The sequence below is a fragment of the Gavialis gangeticus genome, unplaced genomic scaffold (assembly GCF_001723915.1).
Source record: "Gavialis gangeticus isolate Ggan-Ray unplaced genomic scaffold, GavGan_comp1, whole genome shotgun sequence".
NCBI classification, from domain to species: Eukaryota; Metazoa; Chordata; order Crocodylia; family Gavialidae; genus Gavialis; species Gavialis gangeticus.
The window spans coordinates 65,055,517-65,078,695 of NW_017729022.1; the positions used below are offsets into that span (position 1 = coordinate 65,055,517).

Here is a 23,179-nt window from a genome sequence, read left to right on the forward strand (position 1 = left end):
AGTGCGAGTCAGATGCTGACCTTGGGCTGCACCTTTGAGCAATGTCTGGGTTGAGGTAGGATAGAGTTCTGTGCAAACTTGTGGTTGCAGGCTGGGTTTGATGAGTGCACATTTGACAGAAGCCCTAGATGAGAAGGGAACTCTGTAGACCCGTGTGTCAAATTCATTGAGTAATCCCTACGAGGGGACTATCAGGGCTTCTTTGCAAGGGGCCACGTGGAAAAGTTAAGGAGAATAAACTAGGGCTAATGCACTTAATCCTTGCTACAGTAAATTAAGGTTGCTTTACTCCTGAATGAGGGTGTCCACACAGATTTAAAAAGCTCTAATTTATGCACCTATCCTTCACACCACACCATAGCTTTTTCTTGATGTTCCCATACAGATATTCACTTTGATTATGTAGTCTGATCGTCTCCATATCACGCACTGTTACATTACACCCAGTTATCCATGTATTGAGCCAGATAATTTGCTTGGCAAAAGCATTCTTCCATAAAGGCAGCTAGGCCTGTTCTGAAGACTTTGAAAGATGGGAAGCAATAGATTCTTTACGATGCTTTTGTAATTATTCTCAGTGTTTAAAAAAAAAAAAAAGTAAAAAAAGTGTGCCATACTTCTAACTTTAATTCATCTGGCTTTAGCTTTTAGCCATTATTTTCTTGTTACGTTTTTCTTCATTAGATGAAACAGCCCTGTAGTACCCAGTATTTTCTCACTGTGAAGGTACTTTTACACTGTAATCAAGTCACTGCTCTGTCTTCTTTTATGATAAGCTAAATAGATTGAACTCTTCAAGTCTGTTACAATATGGTATTTTCCCTTGCCTTCAAATAATTTTTGTGGCTATTCTCTGCCCTCTTTCCAATTTTCCAATGTCCTCTTTAAAATACGTGCACTGGAACACTGTATCCAGCCTTCTTACAGTAGTTTTATCCACACCATATGCAGAGGTAGAATCCTCTCTACTGCTATTTACTGCTCCCTGTTTATGTAGCTGTGCATCACATTAGTCTTTATTGGCCATACCCATTACAGTAGGAGCTTGTGTGGAATTGCTTTTCCACTGTGATCCCTTTTTCAGAGTCCTTGCTTTCCAGGATTGAGAATAAAACCTTGCTTTGGGATGGAAAGCTGCTCTTGGAACAAATGAGAAACAGAAAATAGGAGAGTGCTATGCTTAGAGAGAGAGGGGAGAAAGGGGGGGAGGTGGAGAAGTCAACGTGGAAGCAATCTGGATTTCTGAGCCACCACACTCGGTTCTTAAAAATGTGCCAAGTCAATTATAAATTTCCTCGACTAGTTCTCTTGTCCCCACCCCCATAGCAGATTGATGTAGGTTTATTGCTTTGTTACTTAGTCCTGACACTTGAATCATGAAGGAGTCTGGTTTGCCTTGGCTGGAGTTGTCTGTGTCTGATCCGGTCTGCTTGGTATTGAATTCTGACCATACCCAGGACTAATTCAGATGGACTTGAGGTCATAAACGCATAATGGGCCTGCAAGATTTTGCTGCCCACATAAGAATCTCAAGGGGAGCTGTGCTTTATATATTATATATGCATCTCATCACCCACCTCTCTCCACTCCATAGTTGTGTCTGTGTGTACAGCTTTTTGCTCTGCTTTCTGCCAGCTCTGCAGTTCCTTCCAAAGCATTCAAAACCTTACCAATTGATTCCAGATGTGCTGTTCCCTTTCCCAGCATTCTCTCTCTTCTCCCTCCCTTCTGGCTGGCAGCGGAGCCAGCACTGCTGCTCTATCCTTGGTTTTCATTGTGAGGCCCTGGATTGAGGTGGATGGGGGCAGACAGTTGGGAGAGTTTTGCTGGCTACTGGAGCAGGGGAGCTGAAGGGGCATTAATGGCTTTGGTTACCTAAGTAGTGGAAGGTTTGAAATGTGACTGGGAGTCCTTTACTATTGGTCCATCCTTTAGTCATCAAAATCTGTTTATGAGCCGTTTCTGTGTGCAGCTCAACATACCAGCTTCATCTCACTATGCTTCCCTCTTGGAGCAGTACAAGGAAATCTGACTCCTGGTTGCAAATGGCATCTTTGTGATTTTATCCAGATATGCACATGGTTGAAGAGGTCCATATGACTCCCATTATCTGCCTTAGGAAGGGCTGTGCAAAATTTGCTTGTCCTCAGTAAGTAGGAATCTTTCCAAAAATGCCATCAACTTTATCTAAGACTTGAGTTGTTAAAAGCAAAACAAAAAAGCCCCCCAAAACAAATATATCTAGTTCTTGTGGTTGCAAAAATAACTTTTCCAAATGTAGGTTGATTTAGTGCTGTGTGTCCGGATTTAGGATGAAAATTGAGGGCTAATGCTCAGACTGGGGATTCTGGCTTAAAACATCACCACAGTTAAGGCAATTGGCTGGTGAGTAGAGGGGTTCAGCCTCTGCTTTTAGAAGTCCTTGGAGGGGAGGCTGTCTTCACTGCTGCTTGAAGTAGTGGCCATCTGACATAGGGTGACATGGTTAGAATAAGGGAATTGACTTCCGCCATCCCAGCGGGGGAGTGATTCTCAACCAGGGTGCTGCAGCACCTTGGAGTACCTAGAGATCCTTTCAGGGGCGATGCAGAGTGCTGTGCGTCTTTTGAGGGGTGTCTTGAGTCTAATAAAGCTTGAGAACCACTGCACTAGAAAGTCTGCTTGGGATGGCATGGTGCATTAAGAGTTTCCAATTGTATCTGCAAATATGGGTATTGTCTTAATTAGCCAGGTATCGCTTTTAATGTGGAGAGCCTGAATTTATACATAGTGATAAAATGAAAGTAGCCCAGTGTTGGGAGCAATGGCCCATTATGCTGAATGGGTGCTGGCTGTATTTCAGGTACTTATGAGCAAAGCTCTGTGTTCTTTCTGTTTTGGCAAACGGGGGGTTTAATTTCCCTCAGCATGGTATGCTGAAGAAAGTGCTAGGCACGAAGTTTTACAGAGTAAATTTCTGTGGTCTGTCCACATTTTGATTTGGTTTGAACAATACAATAGTTATAGGAAAATATATTGTTCTTTCTTTGTTTCACATTGTTGGGATTAAAAGCATGTAATGTGAGACTTTCTCCATATACAAGTTTGGGCAAGATTAGCAAGAAATATGCTTTAAAGAGACATAATTAAATATTTATAATTTGTTTATTGATTTTTTTTTTTCCCCCTTAAGGGTGGCTATTTTTGTTTGATTTAATCAAAACAAAATAAAACAAACAAAGCAAAACTTCAAAACCCCATACTGGCTGTGCCTGGTTTAAACTAGAACAAAGAATGCCTACACACACACTCTTAGATAAGTAGCCTGGTTTAAAAATACACCTTGGAGTAAACCCTGCAAGACGATGGAAAGACAAAGTCTTAGCTTGAGGAAGAAACCAGGCAAATTTCTGGTATGCCCATGGTAGCAAAGGGCAGAATCTCAGACCTCTTTCCTGTCCTGTAGCTGCTCTTCAGCTGATTCACGTCACAGTCACTTCGTGTGATTCCATTTCTTTGGCATAAGCTGAAATGTTAAAATATTTTTTCAAGTATTAAAGTACCCTGTGGAGATCCTTTTATTTCTGAATGTATGTTAAAAAAACAAGAGAAACCCTTTGATTTCATGTCAGTTAAGGCGCCAGAAACAAGTGTCCAACTCTTTCTTTAGAGGGTTTGAATCTATTTTTAATCATAGGCTGTAAATTGGGGAAAGGGTTCTGTTAAGGATTACTGTACATATTCTTCTCAATCTCAAACAGTGTTTCTTTTCATATCATTGGAAGGTTTGTGCAAAGCTGAAGAATAGATGAAGGCCATTTTGTAATAACTACATTTTTGGTACCGTAATTGTATTGAGTATCTTAGGGCGTCTTTACACGTGCTGGGGGGCATGGGCACTTTTAATTAGAGCAGCTGGCTCTGAGAGCTGCTCTTATTAAATCACTCACAGCATCTTGTGTATTCAGGGTCCTGCTCTTCAAAATGGTGGTGGGGGCACATTAACTAAAGCTTGTTGAATGAGCTTTAGTTAATGTACCCCCACCACCATGTTGAAGTGTGGGGATGCTTAATACATGAGATGGGGAGGCTGCTGGAGTGTGCTAATTAACATGCTTCAGCAGACTCAATTAATCCCTGCATGTCTACAGGCACCCTTACTGTCCTATTTAATATTAGTTATGTGGAAGGCAGGTTCACTTGAAGTACATCTGTGTTTCTAGGTTTGTTTCCCTTTATTGTGTTCTTCTCCCTTTTTACTTCTTTTCCATTTGCTTCCCAGACTCCTCATGCCTATTTAATTCCATTTATAAAATGTTCAGTAATGAAATAGTTGTGACGTTGTGAGCGTTATCATTAGGCTTTAGAGTAAACAACCCTTCTGATAATGGAAGGAGGAGGAATTCACAGTCCTGAGACTTTGGGCCTTGTTGCACAGTAATTTAAGGGAGCTTCTGGAGATTTTAACCCCTGGATTGGCTTCACGTTAACACTTTCTGAGTGGTTTAAAGAGCTTGTTACTTGCCTTAAAGGTATGCCAGTCCAGGGCAGGATTATCTTTAATCTACCTAATTTTGCTCCTGTTCCATTTAAGGTGTAGCCACTCCAGACAGCTTTTCCACCCAAGTTCAAGTCCTCTAGCATCCCAGAATGCAGTGGGCAAATAGGGACACTGGGGTGCAGCAGGGCCCAGCACAGTGCCTTGTCCCTTGGTGACATTGGGCAAAGCGAGTGCCACAACTCCAGAATGCCCGCTGGCTGCAATGCCTCCCAGCACCATCTGGACTGGCTCACTGCTCCCAGTGTGGGTGCAATGTGCGTTATGGAGGAAAAAAAGGATTGGGCCCTTAGGAGCTCAGGCAGTGATCTGTGGTTTGGGCAGTGGCAGGGGGCACTGTGGCTGCTGGAGATGGCGAGGAGTTTTCTCAGGAGCTCAGCAGAGCGAGGGAGCTCCAAGGCTGAGGCAGAGCGAGGGAGCTCCAGGGCTGAGGGAGCTCCAGAACTGTGGCTTCTCTGGGGCTCCCTGGTCTTGCTGAAGCTGACGTAGTGTCTCTGCACTGAGAGCAGGGCTGTCAGGCTTAAGCCCTGGCAGCCCTGCTTTCAGCGTGCAGCTGCCACAGCTCGACAGGACCAAGCTGCTTCCCTTGGGGCTCTCTGGTCTTGTGGAGCTGCAGCAGCTCTGCACTGAAAGCAGTTCTCCCAGGGCTTAAATCTGACATCCCAGCTCTCAGGGCAGAGACACTGGGCAGGTCTACACATGCATTTATGCGCAGTAAATGAGAATAGGCCAGCATCTACACGTGTAGGTGTTAAAGCGCATTAACGTTGTGTGTGGACTGACTTGGGACTAAAGTTAGTCTCATGTCAGTCCACACACGGTGTTACTGTGCAGTAAGGCGTCTACGTGTCCTGTCACTGCACAGTAAGTAATCAAGCTTAAATTTGATACCTGCATGATGCAAGTAGCAAATTTACGCTCAAGTTGGCATAAGTCACCATACTTACTGCGCGGTATGGGTGCACCCATGTAGGTGCATGCTTATACTGTGCAGAAACTTCAGCTCCTGCACAATTAATGTGCATGTGTAGACGCACCCACTGTGTCAGTTTCAGCAAGACCAAAGAGAACCAGGAAAGCTGCTTCCCTGGGTCTCTGTGATCTGGCTGCAACTGACACTCTGTCCGGTGGGAGCAGCCCCCCCCAGCTCCTCCTTCCCCTGCTCACCAAGCCACTAGTGGCAAGTCACAGGTATGCAGGCGAAAGCACAGTCAGAGAAGGAATTTTCACCTTAAGGTATGACTGTTCCACTAAGCCCAACGACATTAAGCCGATTAACATTAGTGCAGCTTTCAGCATAAGGTGTAACAAGACCCTTTGTTTTAGGTTGTCTGCCAACTCAGAAAAACATCACTGAATTGGTTTCCATTTGACTACTTTGAGTATCTTAATGACTCTCATGGACAGAAATGCAGTATTTTATATATAAGATTTAGCTTCTGCATAATCTAAGTGTCATAAGGGTTACAGATTTTTATGAAATGGGCCAGATTCTGTCAGCAAGTGAGGTGTTTGATACCTGTACTCTTGAGACTAGCCCTTGCTTGCTTCCTGTCTCTATAGAGTGAGTGTAAAATTCTTGGGGCTCTTGGTACATCACACAATGTGCCTCATATCACTTTTTCCTTCTCTTGTCCCCCTTCTTCCCCTCTGTTTGATAATTGTGCTGTTTGTGCTGATCATTTTGTGCAGTTTGCCAGCTCTGAGACTACCCCTGTGGGGAAGGTTATTGTTGTTTGCATAGGAATTATTCCTACCAGGTCTCATGTAGGGAAAGAGGCAGAAAGATGCAGAGCATGCACGCATACGCTCTGGAAGGGGCTGAGAAGGTGAGCATTTCCTATACCAATTTTAATTGTACTGTGTGGTGGAAGAAAAACAACTTTAATCTCTTATTTTGATTACTCTTTGCTTGACTTGTGTGCAAGAGTTCTTGCGAGGTAAGTGCATGTTCAGGTAGTAGCAGAGCTAATCCTGGGAGGAAAATAAACCTGGCAGGCTTATGTAGTGGGAAGAACAGGCCTTGAAGCTTATCAGTTGGACATCCATGCAGGTAACAGTTTCCATGACTTTGTGCTTAGATGAGTGAATATGTTCCTTATATCGCTGTCACATACTTTACAGGTAACCAAGGAGTTGGGTCAACAGGTTGGGAAGTAAACTTGATCATCTCCTTTACCTTAGCAATAGGATAGTTGCTGTGACCGTAGCTGCCAGTTCTGATTTAAAGGAAGAGAGTTCCTTTTCATATAATGATTCTATTCATGCAAACAAGTTACTGTAGACATTATTGCTTTGGAAAGCAGTCCTATGATCAGCACCTCCCACCGTGGACGTGTCTTATTAGACTCTTAGATCCCGGCTACAAACAGTCTTTGTTTACCTGAAGGATTAGACTAGAGCAGAGAACAAACATTTGTTGCTTGAAACACACTAGCTTTACAAACATGTTAATTACTTCAACTTAACTGGCAATCAGTTCTCAAGGTTAACCCCCCCCCCAACCCATGTAGATGCAGATATTAAAAACAATGCCTCTGCTTTAAAAAAAACAAACAAAAAAAACCAAACCAAAAATACCCCAAAATGTGTATACAAAAACACTAATACTTCAGGGCATAAGTCAGACACTAGCTTACAGGACTTTGAAGGAAAATTCCTCAAAGGGCAAATTATTTGATAGCTGTCCACCACAGAATTTCTTTCCAACCTCCCCCCCTCTGAAGCTGGCTACTGTCACACACAGTAATAGACTACTGAGCTCATTCAGTGTGACAGCTTCTTTGGGTTTGCCTACCCACAAGTCATACCACTTTAAATCATGCCAGCCTAATTGAAGTTCCACACACCCAAAGATGCAGTAATATTGCTATATATAGGCTTATATCAATATAATTTTTTTCCTGTACAAGAAGAATAAGCTGTACCAGTATAAGCACCTTTATACTAGCCCTAGGGGTTGTAGAACTATTTTAATTAAAAGAAAATCATTCTGCTAGGTGAACATTAAACCTGTATAAAACCACTGTATATACCAGGCCTGGGTTTCTCTGGCAGCCATACTTCATTTAGTGTCATGATCTTGGATCACCACCTGCTGTCTGCCAGAGGAATTTATCTGAATAACATTCCACTGAAGAGGGAAGTCATTTAGTAAATGTTGCCAGCTCCATACCTTTTGTAAGCTAGTACTCTTCTACATGGGCTCATCTATGTATAATTTATGCCCCGAGTTAACTAACGTTAGAGCTGCATGCTGTACTAGACCAGTGTAAACTTGTGTGCTTGGGGCCACACTATAGCTTTTGCTTTAGTTTAACCAAATTTGTTTTTAAACAGTTTCATTTGGTTCAAAAACTGCGCTAGGCAAGCCCCAAGTGGAAGTGGATCTTTGTCTTTAGGCTTCGGACCTGTTGTGCTCTGGACCACTGCCTCAGTTTTATTTCTAAATGGAATATCAGATTTCTTTCCAGGAATGGATAAAAGTGTATGTGAATGGTGTCAAAGAAGTGGAGCTATGCCAGTAAATCAGATGAATAATACTGGGGTGATGGGAGTTAGTTTGACCCTCTACTTGATCACAGATGAGTAGGGGGTAGAGGGGAAGGTAGTGGAGAAGAAGGGCAAGGGAATTTTTGCTTGCTTTGAATTGCAGGATAAGGTACCTTGTAATCCTCTTTCTTTCAAAAGCAGTACATATGTATCTAGCAATTGCCAAGCCACTATTATCCTGGGAGGGTTTATGGTTGCACTGAACTGCCTTTCATATGCAGCAAGTCTAGGGTGGTTGCTAGTGTGGCTGGAGTAAAAAGAGTTTGAAACCTGAACTTCTGACCAGACTCATGAGACAGGGAGATAAGGTTGTAGAGATTGGGTAGTCATTGTCCTCTCATTTACACTTCCATGCCTGTTTACGGTTAGAAGAAGGCTTGCGTGTCTTCATGGTGTTCAGATGTGGGAAGTAGGAAGAAGCAGTGTGCTGAAATGCCATTGTTTTAATTGCTGGGTTTCCTTTCATGTTGTATGTTAATGGAGTATAAGGAGCCCAATCCTGCCAACAACTCTCCTTGAAGTAAAATATGAGATCTTAGTTCTTGTGTAGTCCTTGTATAGGTGAAAAGTTGCACAGATATGGTGGATTACATAATAGAATTAACAGGTATAACTCACTAAACACCTAGAAGTGGAGGACAATCCTACCTTGAACAGGGGGCTGGACAGGATGACTTCTTGAGGTCCCTTCCAACCCAACTATTCCATGATTGTAAAGTAACAGGACATTAATGGTGCTTGCAGGTAATGATTTGAGAGGTATTGCAAATGCTAGTGGGGACAGATAAAGAACACAAAGAAATTCCAGGGAGCATAGGCATAAAGGAAGAAAATGAGATTAAACTGGAAAGGTACAGATAAGTGCATCTGGAGAAAAACAACCTACATTACAGATATTTTAATTTTAGGGAAAAACCTGGACAAGAATAGTAGTGGAAGCCTTAAGGGAGATTGGAGACATCAAATTGACTAGGAGTTTGCAGTAGTGGGGCAGCCAAGCAGGGCTGTGTGACTTTGATCTGCATGAGCAGAGACACGATGCTACAAAGCAAGGAGGTATAGTTCCCTTTCTCTGGCTCGAAGATAACAGTGTCCAAAAATTTGTATCCAATAGTAGAAATGTGCTGAAAAATTTGAGGAAGTTTTGAACAGGACTAATCAAAACATTATCAAAGGGTTTGATGCAGGGGGAAAGATTAAGAGCTAAATATATGTGTGCATTGTCTAAGTAACAATGAAGAGGTTGAAAGGATATAGTTTGTAGCTGGCTAAATAAGGGAGATTAGTTATTTGAGAAGGTAGAAATGCATAACAGCTAGGAGGAATAAAATGAAATTAAGAGGGAAACAATTGTTGAAATGAGATTATATTAGGCTTGTGAGCTAGTGCCCTTAGATCATTTTAAAACAAGATTAAACAGTACTATGAATTACATTTAGTGGGGAAGAATCCTGCCGCCTCAAACTGATGACCTAGTAGGTTTTGTTAATCTCAAATTAACATTCTGCTCTCCATATTAGCATTATCATCAGCTTGAAGTCTAGTCCATTTTAAAATTAAATTGGAAGCATTGACAGCTCCTCCACCTTCCCTGGAGACTGCTTGCCAACTTCTGTAGTTTTACAAATCACAGTTTCCTGTTTTGTTCCTATTTAAAAAATGGAGAAGTCTACCTAGGCAGAGGGTGCTAACTGTACAGGGGAAAATGGTGAAACTGGAGAGAATCAAATGTTGAAAGTAAACAGAGTGAAAAGTAAGAGAATTATTTCCCCTCCTCTTTGGCCTAATAAGCAGAGGTGAGCTTGTTATAATGGTAGGTTAAAAAAAAATCTATAGCCAGATGCATGGTCAGATTGGTGGCTTTCATTTAAAAGATTGAGTAGCCTTTATTTAGGAAAAAACCGTAAAAAAACTTATCTTTCTTTTTCTGATATTTTAGATCATGGACGACCGGTGCCTCCCAAGTCTGGGAGGGCCACCAGATTGCCGACGGGCGAGTCCCGCCCTGCAGCTGATCACTGAGCCAGCGGCAAAACTGGAAGTGCACTTCCAGTTTTGCGGCTGGCACAGCCAATCTTGGGGTGCACATGCACCCGCATGCACTCCCTACGTGTCGCCAATGTTTTAGATTAAGTTAGTAGTTCCCTTGTCTTTGACATTGTTGGGAAGAGGAAGGCATGAATGGAAATTAGCGTACGATGAGGCAGCCACCCTTTTGGAGAAAACCATTGTCTTGGATTGAAGAGATGCTCAGTGAATCTACAGTAGAAAAGATAGTAGTCATACTGCAGCAGCCACACTGCTGTTTTTATGACACAGCCACAAAAAATGCCTAATCCATGTATGCATTAGGTATTTAGCATTGGAATGGCTGCACTGGAACTGGCAGTTGCTGGAAAACTCCTTGTTAATTTTTGTTCCTTAGCTAAGGCTTCAAAGTTATGTTCTTATAGGCAGCCGTAGTCCTGCGAGGCTTGGTGGGCATTGGTTGTCAGTAAATGCAACTCCCTCTCGTTCCATTGGGTGCAAGGCTGCAGCTGCGTGCTGCCAAATGGTAATGAATGCCCTTGCCTTGCCTTTCTTCTCCAGCTACAGATATGCAGTCACATGGGCCTCACGGGACAGGGCCAGATATACTAATGTCAGAATGATTTTGGGATTCAGCCAGTGTCTGAATGACCTGGTGTTGGCTGGAGGTGCATTGAATTTACCATTGTTTCATTTGCCCTGAAAGAAGAGCTGCAGGCCGTTGGTAAATGGCTGGAAAGGCTCATCTCATTTCACTAGAGCCCTCTTCAGTGCCTATATATTCTCGGTGTAACATCTACCTTAGTTACCCCGTGGTGAATCCCAACTGATCTCCCTCTGCTTCATGTAATGATAGTATCTGAAGGACTGTTTCCCCTTTTCCATTGAGTTGAACATAGCAGTGTCACAACAGAGTCTTACTACATCATGGCTGGAATCGCAGCTGAAATGTAAAATCAGGGTTACGGTATGCTGACAAAGTTGAGACTCCTTCACAGCAGCCTGTTGTATCTCCATTCCTTGGATTTCTCTGTTAGGATGGCAAATAAAGCACTGCAGCAGTTCAGTCTTTTAATGCCATCACTTGAGTCTTGGACTTCTCTTTCTTTACTGTAGGTGACTGAATTTTTCCTAGTCCTCTACTCTTTCCCATTCCTGAGGGTTTGGCAGTGCCCATAATGATGGTTTCCCAAAGTGCTGTGGCCCTCTTGTGGCATGGCAATGAGGGATTTTTATTCTCTTTGGGGGTATCTTTTGTGTGGTGGAGTATCTTTTTAATAGCCATCCAGTTGGCATCAAATGCTCTGAAGCAGCGTTAAAAGCTGCTAAAAAGCCTATTGTCCTAGCACAGAGATCTCTGTGGGATGCCCTGAGCAGAGGGAGGAGGATAATTAACGCCTTGTTTGAAGGTAGCGATGCTCATGATTGGGAGAGAGTGAGTGCTACAGGCCTACGTTTTTAAATCCCAGTTCCCACAGCTCCTGTCTGTCTTCTGACTAGCAGGCAAGATGCATAAAGTCCATCAGTTGGGTGTCTGTTTTGCTTCCATTTAGTACCACCAAAATGAAGGGAAAGGGCCATTTTTATGCTCTCTTATCGGCATGCAATAGAAATGAATGGCACACCAACTGCAGATGCATCCTCAGCCTGATGAAGGGTATTTATACCCGAAAGCTTGCAACGAAGTTTTCCAGTTATTTGGGTTGGTGTAATAAAAGATATCAGATTTACCCAAAGAACCCTGTCTACCTATGTTCTTAGACCAACATGGCTACAACCTATACCCCTAAATCAACATGAGATTTTTTGCAGACAGAGCCATGAGGAGGATCTGGCTTCTCACTGGACCATTTTCTCAACAGTTAATGGTCCAGGAGAGGTGAAATGTGCCAGCCAGACAAACTGACTTTTGGAGGTTGGTTAGGACACATGCCAGAGGCAATGAAATATATGGAGCAGCCAGGAAATGTTGGTTGGAGTTAGCTTCTTTAGTTTGGAACTGAGGAAGAAAAAGAGGTCAGTCGAGCATAACAGGTATGCCTTGGTACAGTTAAGGCATCTTCTGTGATGTGAGGGATCTGTAGGTCATAAATCCCTAATCTGGCCCCATCATCCTACCCAGTAGTGGGAAAGCTGTTGAGAGAGGTTATAAAAAAATGAGGAGTTTTTTATCTTTACAGGGATAGGGTGTGTTCTTTTTTATGTAGAGCATAACAGAGCGCTGTCTAGTAGCAAAGTGACTGTGGAATGCTAGTCTGAGCTGAATCAGACACCTGCTTGCTTTTAGGATGGGGGTCCTGGTCTACCTTTTGTTAACATATTAAATACGTTTTTTTTCCTTTCCCCTTCTCCAGGGTAACCAGGAGCCAACAGCCACTCCTGATGCAATGGTGCAGCCGTTCACCACAATCCCATTCCCACCACCCCCACAGAATGGGATCCCCACAGAGTATGGGGTGCCACACACTCAGGACTATGCAGGCCAGACCAGCGAGCACAATCTGACACTCTACGGAAGTACGCAGGCACATGGAGAGCAGAGCACGAACACGGCCAGCACGCAAAACGGATCTCTTACGGTATGCCAGACCAAGGTGCCGAGCGGGAGAATGATGAGGTGTCATTTGTGTAGAGGTTTACACAAAACTATCCTAGAGTAGGTTGTCTGCTAGCTCTCTGACACATCCCTAATGCCTCGTAAGTGTGTAGTATATCAGAGCAGGGTTTCTCGAGCCCAGCAAAGAGAATTGTGAAAGCCAGCAGCTCTGGATTCCCCATGCAGTACATTGTCCCCTGTGTCACATCAAGGAGCAGAACTGATTTGGTAGTGGTGGTAGTTCTGAAAGTTGTGGTTTATGTGGGGCCTGGAATAAGATTTGGGGATGTCCAGACCCACCTTCACAAGAGTGTTGTCTACTCTGGAGTTGATTGGCAATTGGGTAAATAAATAAAAAGCACCTTTACTGAATGCAGGTCCTAAAAGGCTGAAAGTAGGAACCAAGACGGAATGAATAGAGAAGATATACGTGTAATCCTAGTATCCCCTTGATTTCAAGGAGGTGGTGGAGTGGGGAAATACTTTTGTGCCCATTAGAAAATGGCATGGTGCAGTGGGGGGATAGGCAGGAGGAGACTTCAGCTGCTATGCAGCCGCTTACTGAAAAAAGACTTTCACCTTCTTCCTTTTTCACATTTGTCTTCCTGTAGCCCAGAACTGGGCAACATGCTGGCAGATTATCCCAGGGAAAGCTTTATCTACCCCTTAAGCCACTTGTTAAGACTTAACTTCCTAATAAAGAGACTTATGGTGAGAGCCTTTGGTACACAGGGGTGGATTTAATCTGCTAATGCTTTCAATTTTCCTTGTAGTTTGGTGCTTGGCTCATAGACATTTTTTTCCCCTCCCTATAATCACTGAGTGAATTTAGTGCCAGTGATCGGAAGGGCTGGTAGTGCCAGCTCAAGTAAGGATTGATTCATAGTATGTGGTACCACTTTCTTTTACACTGGGAAGTTGGCAACTTTGCTCATGACCTTGGGAGATGTTTGGTGTACTGGTGTTCTTCACATGAACTTTAGTATCTTGTGACTGTTTAGAAGTAAACGGTGTAGCCCAGGAAAGTGCACAGAGTGCTTATGGAGCACTTCAGCATCTTTCCTATTCCACAGGGCCAATGCAAATTAAGTCAGAGACCAGGCTGTAAGGGAAACCTAAGGGTGACACAAGGCAGTACAGAGCAATATAATAATCCTTATGACACTGAGTTGTCCTTTCTCCCATCAGCTCAGCAAGCGCAACACAAGAGCGTGGCAATACAGAACAATACTGAGTGCAAAATACCAGTTCAGTGATGGAGGTGGATGTTTGAAATAAAGCCTACATCCCCTGCATGGCAGCACAGCATGCTCTGTAGCATGTCAGCTTTTTCCACGTGTTTATGTTCCCATCTTGGTCCAGACATTAAGACTGTTTCTTTTTAATGGAAATGATGCGAGCCTTGACCTTGGACACAAGCTGCTGCCAAGCCTCCTGCTCCTCTTCCATATTAGGAGCCAGCTCCATCACGCTGCAAGAAAGAGCTCTGCCTTTCATCAGCTAGTGCAAGCTCCAGAGGAGCTGAAAGAGCGAGAATAGGGGCTTGAGTATGTGCTCGCTAGCGGGGTGATGTGTTGGTGCTTGGTAGCCAATGAGGAGAGAATAGAAGCCCATCTGTGTGGGAGGGAGTGTTGCTGGGAGACTGTGGAGAAGGAGAAGTGTTGCCAGGAGGCTGTGGAGGGAGCGTGACTGGGAGAGATTAGATGATAAATAGGTTGGATAGCATGTAACTCTTGTACTGCCTGTTGGGAACAGGTGGACATGTCTGCTCTAGCCACTTAACATAGTTAAAGGTGTGCAGGGAGACGCTGCAAAGTTGAGTGCATGCAATTGTGGCTAGCTAGGAAAGGGTGAAGGTACACATAAGCACATTTGTGATGATTTTTTTGGCCTGGATTATTTATCCTGAGAGTATCCCAGGGGTGATGAACACAGAAATCCAGTGAGGAAGATAGCTGAGGGATTTTCCAGCTTTAGGCCTTGGATCTTTCTGCATTGTGGGAGGCTGTTCTGCTTCCTCTGGGGGGAGCCTTGGGTTGTATTTGCTCTAAACTTTAAAAAAAAAATCTTTTCTCAGCATACTAAGCAGTGAGGTGGGGACTGAGAGAAACTCACTGTGTTACAAGCAGGAGGCTTGGCAGTTTTTATAGACAAAGGCTTTTGTTAAGAGTACAACACATTATGTAGATTACCCCATTTTGAGTACTGGCACAGCTTGAATCATATGCCTGTCCATCACATGTCAGTCAACTTATATGTGTTTAACGTACCAGTTAGTTGCATCTGTCTAGTATGTACTGGTACTCTTCTGTTTTCACCCTATCTTCTGGCCCACTATTGATCTAGCTAAATATGGTGTAAGGTTGTTTTAGAGCTCCTGATGCTTCCTTCTTACTACTGTGATCAACAAGAACAGCTGCCTTCTTGTGTGCGAGAGCGAGATCCCAGAACACACAGGTCGGCAGATTCCCCTGCTGTTGAGATCTGAAGTCTGTGCTGCCAGGGGGTACTTCAGGAATTCCTTCCACCAGACGGAAAGAGGCATCTCCCTGCTTTTAAGATCAGAGCTTGCGCTGATGTCCGGTTGGCATCAGACAGTGATAATAGCAGAAGGCTAGGAGGGGTAGAAATTGCAATTTCTGTTCTCTTGCCTGGCAGAAGCTGGGATCATTGGAGCAATGATACATTAAGAATATATAGGGGGTCACTTTAGATTGATTTGGGCAGTCTATCAGACTGGCAGTAGCCTTGTGAAGTAATGTAATGGGAAGCACCTTTAGTACACTGGCACATGTTTCTTTCCTTACAAGCTAAGCCAGATGGTGTGGTTTGAAGAGGATAATAGTGGCAAAATCAGTTAATTAACCCTGGTCTGGACATCTGAATTCAAACGCTGTATCAGCACTGATCTCAAGTAACATAACTTTGTGAGCTGAAGTCCACACTGCATTGGACATTTGTCTACATTGCCAAACCTCTGGCATGATTGGTGTGGTCAGCCAAGGAGCAATGTAGGGCTAAAATAATGTGGGTTCTGTAGGTTAGGATTGAGAAGCTCAGCTAGGGTTCTGGATGGAGGAAAGTTGCACAATAATTGCTCATATTATGCCATATTTATATTAGTCCCTCACTTTTTTTTAGGCTTAAACCTTGCCTGCTTGGCTTTACTTCCCAGCATTTGAGGTTACCAGTTTATTCCAAAGCAACTGACCTTTACTCCCATGCCATGCAAAAGGGGAACGGATATGGGCAGGGGACACCAGTCTAAACATGACTTAACTGAACAGCCAACAGCAGCCAGTCCACTTAACTAACTGGTGCACTGTATCTCCGTTCTTGCCAGAGCTGTGTCTCCTACTACCATATTTTTTTCACATATAACCCACACCTTTTCGCCCCCAAAACTGGTTGGTGGAAATCAGGGTGCACGTTATATTTCAGAAATGTGGCTCCTCATGGGTCTGGAAACTTGGCAGTAGGAGAATGGGGGCAGTGTTAATTACCACAGCTCTAGGAACTGTGGCACTGTCAAATTTCTGGACCCATGGGGGACCAGATGACATAACTCCATGTGCCAGATTGGGCCAGTGCATGTTAATCCACATTTGGACCCTGGTGCTCACGGTTGGACCCAGCAAACCAGATCTGCGGCCATGTGCTGCATTGGGTCCAGGGCTACGCACTGGGTTGGACCCAGCACGTAGCCCCAGACTCAAAGCACTGGATAGGGCCAGTCTGTGGGGCCAGTCCTTGGCTGGATCTGGCCCATCCCTGCACCAGAAGGGGAAGGTTTGCAGGGCTGGTTCTTGAAGCCAAGCCACAACTGCTGCTGCCTGCCCACCCCACAGGTCCTGTGCTCTTGCAGCTGAAGAGAAGGCAGCAAATGCAACAGCCTGCAGCCCTGAACTTTGGGCCAGAGTATCTTTGCCTTGGATTGCCATACAACTGCAGGCTGGGTCTTTTCTACTTTGTGTGGGGGTGAGAGGGGAAGGGACAGGGAAGGAGATGAGAGCCGGCTGACTTCAGGAGAGGCTGCCCCTTCCAGCTGTGTTGTTGTGCAAAGCCAGATGCTGTCAGGACAGTTTTAGACAAAGCTCCCTTGCCTATTTCCCCTAGCTGCTTGTAGTTAGTTTCTTACCTAAGGTAAGACCTTTGTGGATTCATGCTGCCTCTCAAAAAGAGGGTTCATATTATATCAGAAGCATGTTACAGTATTTGTGAGAAAATGTGGTGTTTTGTCAGCTTACATTGGTGCATATATACGTAATTGAGAGCCCTCAGTCTGAGACACCGTTCAAAACAGAGAGGTTATTCAGAGGAAAGATTAACCTTCTAGTGAACTTAAGCAGCTTGTCTGATAGTAGGAACATTTTGTTTTCTACTGTAAAATGAATAAAATTAATGGGAGAGATGAGTTTAAGTAGACGGAAGCATACGTGTATAGAACTACAGATTATAACTAGAGGTATAGATTTACAGACATAAATAGATGTAATTTACTTTACATGAGAGTTCTTGATGCAGGGTTATAAATGGCAGGTGTTGACAACTTGGTTTTACATTATGTCATGAACTGATACAGTACAATATCTATTTACAAACACTAGTGTCTCGCATAACTCTCTGACATCCTGTCACTGAAATACATTTAGTTAATGCAGCACATTCTCGAAAGGAATACAGATTTACTGTTTTGTTGGAGAGTGAGGTATCGCATTCGGCCAAAAACACCTGTCCGATTCGGCAGAGGGACAAGAATAGAGCTCTTCAGACTTCTGGGAGTGTTAGCTGCTTCTAAACATGTTTTTGATTAAGAGGTGAAACCAAGGTTTTCCTAGGACGAGGGTTCCCAACCTATTGTATAGCATGGACAGCATTTTAACAGAATTTCATGGTTGTTTTTTCTGTTTACGAAGAAACAGACCACCACCCCTCCCCTTGGTAATCTGATAACATCCCTTTGGTAACTAGAGCAATTGCTTAGCTACAAAATCTAACATTAAGAAAATATTTAATGTGTATATTAGGTGCCTTTTAATGATGTTTAATAGGTGGATGTAAGGAGGAGCCATCATCACCTTGGCTGCTAGCTCCTTATGGACTGCTGGTGGTTTACAGACCTCAGTTTGGAAACTGCTGTCTTAAGGCAAATACCTGAAATTTGGAGGTTGACAGGAGGGACGTGATCTGACTGTGAAGCAGTTTAGTTCAGGTTTCAACACTTGCAAACCGCTGTTTAGTATCTAATGGGGGCAGCCGTCCTCCCTTCTCTGCTTGTCAGAGCATCTGTATTTCATAAGAGAGGGAATTGGAACCTTTCATGGAGGTCCTGGCACAGTAACCATCAAAAGAATCTCGTCAGGATGCATCATATCAGCACTGCAAAGAAGAAAAAGTGTGTGAATGCTAGTTAATTTTTTTCATTCAGGAAAAAAGAGTAGACACATCTTTAAATGTGGCTGAGGAATTGCATTTATATATCCCTTTTGGCAACACTGATAATTGAGCTTCCTGTTTTGGGGCAAAATAAATACAACTAGAAAGGATTTAATTTTAAAAACAAAACTTATTACTGTTGAAGGATGTTGATTGTTCCTGCATTTCTCTGTCTGCAGAACACATAGTATAGGAAGCACAAGGTTTCATACGTGATGCCCCTACACATTGCACTTCAACCTTACCCTGGAAAAGGAGCCTGTGGGAGTGAGAGGGGTTTAGTATCCATGCCTCAGTCCTTGACCCATTCTTCTGTTAAATTAAATTGCTTACTGGGGTACCACTTAATGCCTGTTACAATGATAACTTTTGTGTTTTGACACCTGCCCATTCAAAGCTAAAAGGAGACGGTTCCCTTTCTTCCTTTGTTCCCCCAACCCCTTCATTCCTATTAGGTAGGTCATGATCAGTGGGTTTTCCACATCATTCCTTAAGCTCTTGATCCTACCAGTTCCTGGATGTTGACCCAAAACAGAACTAGTGGAGTCAGTTGTATAGATCAGTCCCTACAAGCCACCCAAGTCTCCTCTGGATACAGGCAGGAATAGTTGACATTTTTCTGTCTGTTAAGGGCAGTCTACCCAAATTATACCCATTTAATTGGACTCCTCAAGATTTTTGACATTCTGTTTCCAAATGTTTTAATTTTCTATAACTTGCATCTGAAGCAGTTCCAGTTCTGAAAAGCAAGCGGGGAACAGAAACATAATGTACTGTGTTTTCATAGGCTTTATGCTAGCCAACATCTTGCTCCTGGGCATGACAGGCATAGGGCTGATGCTGCTGTGAGCTCAGCCAACATGGATCCCCTGTCTCTCCAATATCCTAGAGGAAGACTTTTCTTGGGTGTGTGATCTATGGACCTCCCTGCTCACTGACCATCTCAAAACACAGCAGGGCAGGTTGTGGTCATGAGCGCGGTGTCTGGTGTGTGGAAGAATGACATCACCATCTACATCAGTGTGTATTACACTCAGTTGGGGATGCAGGACGGATCTGATGATATTGTTTTAATACAGTGTTTATGTCACAGTGCAATGATGCTGAACTGAAACTAGGCAATAGTAAAGTACATACAAGCAGAGGCAGAAGTCAGTTCCTTACTTTGAGGTGTTGATGTCAGACCAAAAGGGAGGAAGGGTGGTAGGACTTGGGGATGGAAAAGAGAGGCTGATTTGTTGAAATGTGTGCTTTTATCTGTCATTCAGTCGGGTTAACTTTGGGTTGCCAGTCTCTATTATATGCGGCCTGTAAACAGGCTATAGGCCCTTTCCTTTTCATCTCCTGCCTGATGAATCAAGTCAAAAAATGACCACAAAAGGAAAAATGAGACCCAAGGAAGCCATTTCTTCTGCTTCAGCTGCAGCTGAGTATCTGGCAATAGACAGATGTACTAAGCCAGTCTTAGGCTGGCCGAAAGTTTAAACTATACCTTAGGGTTGCTGTAGCTAAAAGTTGGGGGGAAAAGACCTTTTACACTATTGAACTCATCCCCTTATAAGTGCTAGTTTGTTTCCAGAGAAACAATCTATGTGAGATTAAGCTAGTACTGAAATAGCTGGAAACGATGAGCTTTGGGGCTTTTTCTACAGTCTAGTAGAGAAGGATTAACTGAGGTCTTTTGCATTTCCCCTTTTGTCTCTCCTCTTAGAAGGCTTGTCTTGCTGTACATATCTAGCGTGCGGTAAAACATTGCTTCTTGCATGAAAGCAGCATCTTGCCATACGCAGGCGCAATTGTGAGTTTTTGTATAGGTCACTGTATGATATATCACATCTTTAGGGAGACTTGAGTTCTGGCCTCTTTAGACTGTTTATATTCATCTTCTATCCGCTTGTTCATAGCCTTTCAGTTTCCGTTCTTAAGGAAGCAACAAACGTCTTCCTATGACGCTAAAAGCAGCTCCGAGTCCTTAAACGTGTACTGACATGCTTTGCTTTACGTAATCTGCACCTTTCATGATTGGGGGTGAAAAGGATGAATAGAGTGCACGTGTCTGGCAGAGTGTGTGTCTACTTGCAGGATTCACCATCTGTGATGGGAAATACAAGGCTCAGAAATTTGAATTAGTGTGACTTCAGAGTGTGCTTAGACACTGAAGAGGATCCCTTTCAAAGCCTGTGCAATACCGGGGGGTTAATGATTTCTGGGGGTTGTTCTGGAATGCTGATTCCTAGGCACCATATGCAGCGGTGATGGATGAGCTGCCACATGTTCTGTCCTTCTTGGACAGATTTGCCCCGGAGAACAGAAGACTCCGATAGGATCATAAAAACAAAACTGCCAAATAGCATGGTGTGATTTAATCACAAGCCAGCTGCATTAATTCTTCCCCCTGGTGTGTACCATATGCATGTTTGAAGATGTATTTTTTCCATGGGAGTGTGAGGAAAAGGCAGCTTTTGGATTTGATCAGGTGAATGATTGTCAGGATGTTCTTGTGCATCTGATATTGAGGAAATGGATGAATCTTGACCAGGTGGATATGGCTTACTCTGTTAGGTCTGTGCTGGGCTCATATTGCTCTTTTTCATCTTCACTGCAACTCTTAAGTAGAGGGGTTTACTTTGCCGTATCATTCCACTCATCCCTTTCCTACCACTTTATACCAAATGGTTCAGATACATTTATATTGCTTACATTGCCTGAGTGAAGGGAAATGGAAAGCTACCATTGTTTTGCACAGCATGGCAAGACCTTGGTGTTTCCTCTTAGCATGCTCATCAATCCTGTGCAACTCATGCGAGGTCCAAGTCATATCTGTAAGGGAAACTTCCAGCTGAAAAATCCTCAGTACTAGTGGTGCCCATTTTTATATAGCACTAGAGATGCTTTTTAGATTTTTCAGGAGTTTCCCATGCTTCTACTGCATATTGCGCAGGCCAGTCCCAGCAAATCCGGTCAGTGGTGGGGGACTCCCTGTTTTTGCTTAGGAGCATCTCTTTATTCATTTGCCAAACCAAATGTATATCCAGAAACAGTAAAATGCTTGTCTTGAACTACTGGGGTCTGGATGTATCCTTGCAATTCTCTAGCACTGGCTGACTCTTGCATTTGCTTGCCCTTTGAGTTGCCGCAGAATCTCTCATTGCTTTTTCTGTAAATGAAGGGGAGAAGAGTCAATCTACCACATGAGAAAATGAAATGGGGCTTTAAAAAGTTACTAAACAGAACATTAATCCAGTTCATTTTAGGCAGGTGAAAAAGGTGGAGTGAACGGACACTCTGGCAAATATCCTAGCTTGCCAAGCCCAGTCTTTTTGAAAGAAATACAGCAATAAAACTGAACGAATGATTATCTATTTCCCTATGCTGTTGCTGGCACCCAGTGTTGGTGAGCACATGTTTCAAGCCTTAGGGGACTGGGGAAGCATTTCCCCCAGGCTGAGAATAATAGTCCTGATAAGGCTTTTGGAAATTTTCTGGAAGAGATTAAATAAGTCTGGATACTTCAGTTGCAGAGTTAAAGCTTTGTGCCAACACATCTTCATTTGTGCCTCAACATAGTTTATGATGCAAAACAGGGGAGGGGGGCATGCACACACATACTTCAGCTGTGCCCAAAAATGGCAGCATTTGTTTCTTTTTTCAAAACAGACTTTAAATGTAACTAAAATAAATTAGCCATAAAAGACCCATAGACCTTTTGCCTGTAGGTTGTCCTTTTTTGTATGGGTGCTGTTTAGACGTGGCAGTAATCTGGAAAGAGCAGGGGCAGAGCTGATGCTTTTTAGCCTGGGGATGCACTGCTGGGATTGGCTGGCTGAGAAGTTACACTTCAGTTGTAGGATTTTGAGTATTGTCTGAATACCTGTCCCCAAAGGCTCAGAGCTGCAATTTACTACTTGACAGCTTCAAGACATAAGGCTCACCTCTTCATCATAGCCTTTTCCCAGGAGTGGCCAAAGAGAGAGGAAAAAAAAGGGAAAAGGAGAGATGATTTAAAAAAAGAAAGTAAAGGAGGAGTAACCTTCTATTCTAGAAATGGTGAGGGAGAGGAAGAAGATTATGATCCTCTTACTCATGGGTAGGAGGGGGAGAACAAAAGAGGCATTGTTAAACTTTGTTAGCTTTATCAAACCTGTGAAATTCTCAGATACCATGGTCATAAGTGCAGTATAAATACCTAGGAAGAGATAGGCAAAATCATGAAAGGAATTTGAGAGATTTCTTCTTACTTACTTTGTCTTTCTGATTTCAGCAGACAGAGGGAGGGGCACAGACAGATGGACAGCAGTCACAGACACAGAGCAGTGAGAATACCGAGAGCAAGTCCACTCCAAAACGACTTCATGTGTCTAACATTCCCTTCCGCTTCCGAGATCCTGACCTTCGACAAATGTTTGGGGTAAGTTACTGAAGCCTTTAAAGAATATGAGACTCGCAAAGATGGAGCATACAGTGATAATATGTCCGTGGTAGGAAATAGGTGTGGTAAAATACCAGTTGCCTTGCTCAAGGTAGGATGGTTTACCCTAGCTTGGTTACGCGTGTGAACACTATAAATGACCTGTTCATGTTAGGATGGTATCATGTGTTAGCTACCAAATGGTTAAAAGCAAAGAACCTTCTTAGTGTCGATGAGACTTAAAAGTTTAGATGGACTTTGCTCTTCAGACTGTCTAGCTGGCAGCCGGTACAAAGTAGCATTGGCGACGCATAGGGGGTGCATGCGAGTCCATGTGCGCCCCCTGAGCTTGGCAGTGCACCCTCTGCAAAAAGGCGCTGGCGACACTGCCGGTGGTGCCTGTGGGCAGTAGCCACTCATCACATCCCCCCTCGCCACCGACACGAGTGGCAGCTGTTGGCTGCCGCCGCCACTGCCGGCAGTGTCTGTGGGTGGTCGTTGACACCTGGTCAGTGCTCACCTCACCCTCCCACTGCCAACAGTGTTGTGGCTGCCTGCGGGAGCTCACCACTGCCATGCCCCACTGCCCGCGGGAGCTCGCTGTGCCCCCCCCCCCCCCCAA

At 43.7% G+C, this 23,179-nt stretch overlaps 1 protein-coding gene across 6 annotated transcripts in view; it reads left to right on the top strand.

Annotated features, from left to right (window-relative positions):
• RBFOX2 (RNA binding protein, fox-1 homolog 2) overlaps positions 1–23,179 on the top strand; it is a 318,764-nt gene that overhangs the window by 205,500 nt on the left and 90,085 nt on the right. For 5 of the 6 annotated variants that reach the window (XM_019515300.1, XM_019515303.1, XM_019515304.1 and 2 more), the window contains 2 exons: positions 12,472–12,696; positions 22,411–22,557. In XM_019515300.1, coding sequence (XP_019370845.1) covers positions 12,472–12,696; positions 22,411–22,557 — 372 coding nt within the window. The remainder of the gene's footprint in view (positions 1–12,471; positions 12,697–22,410; positions 22,558–23,179) is intronic. The other variant, XM_019515305.1, reaches the window with a different exon arrangement.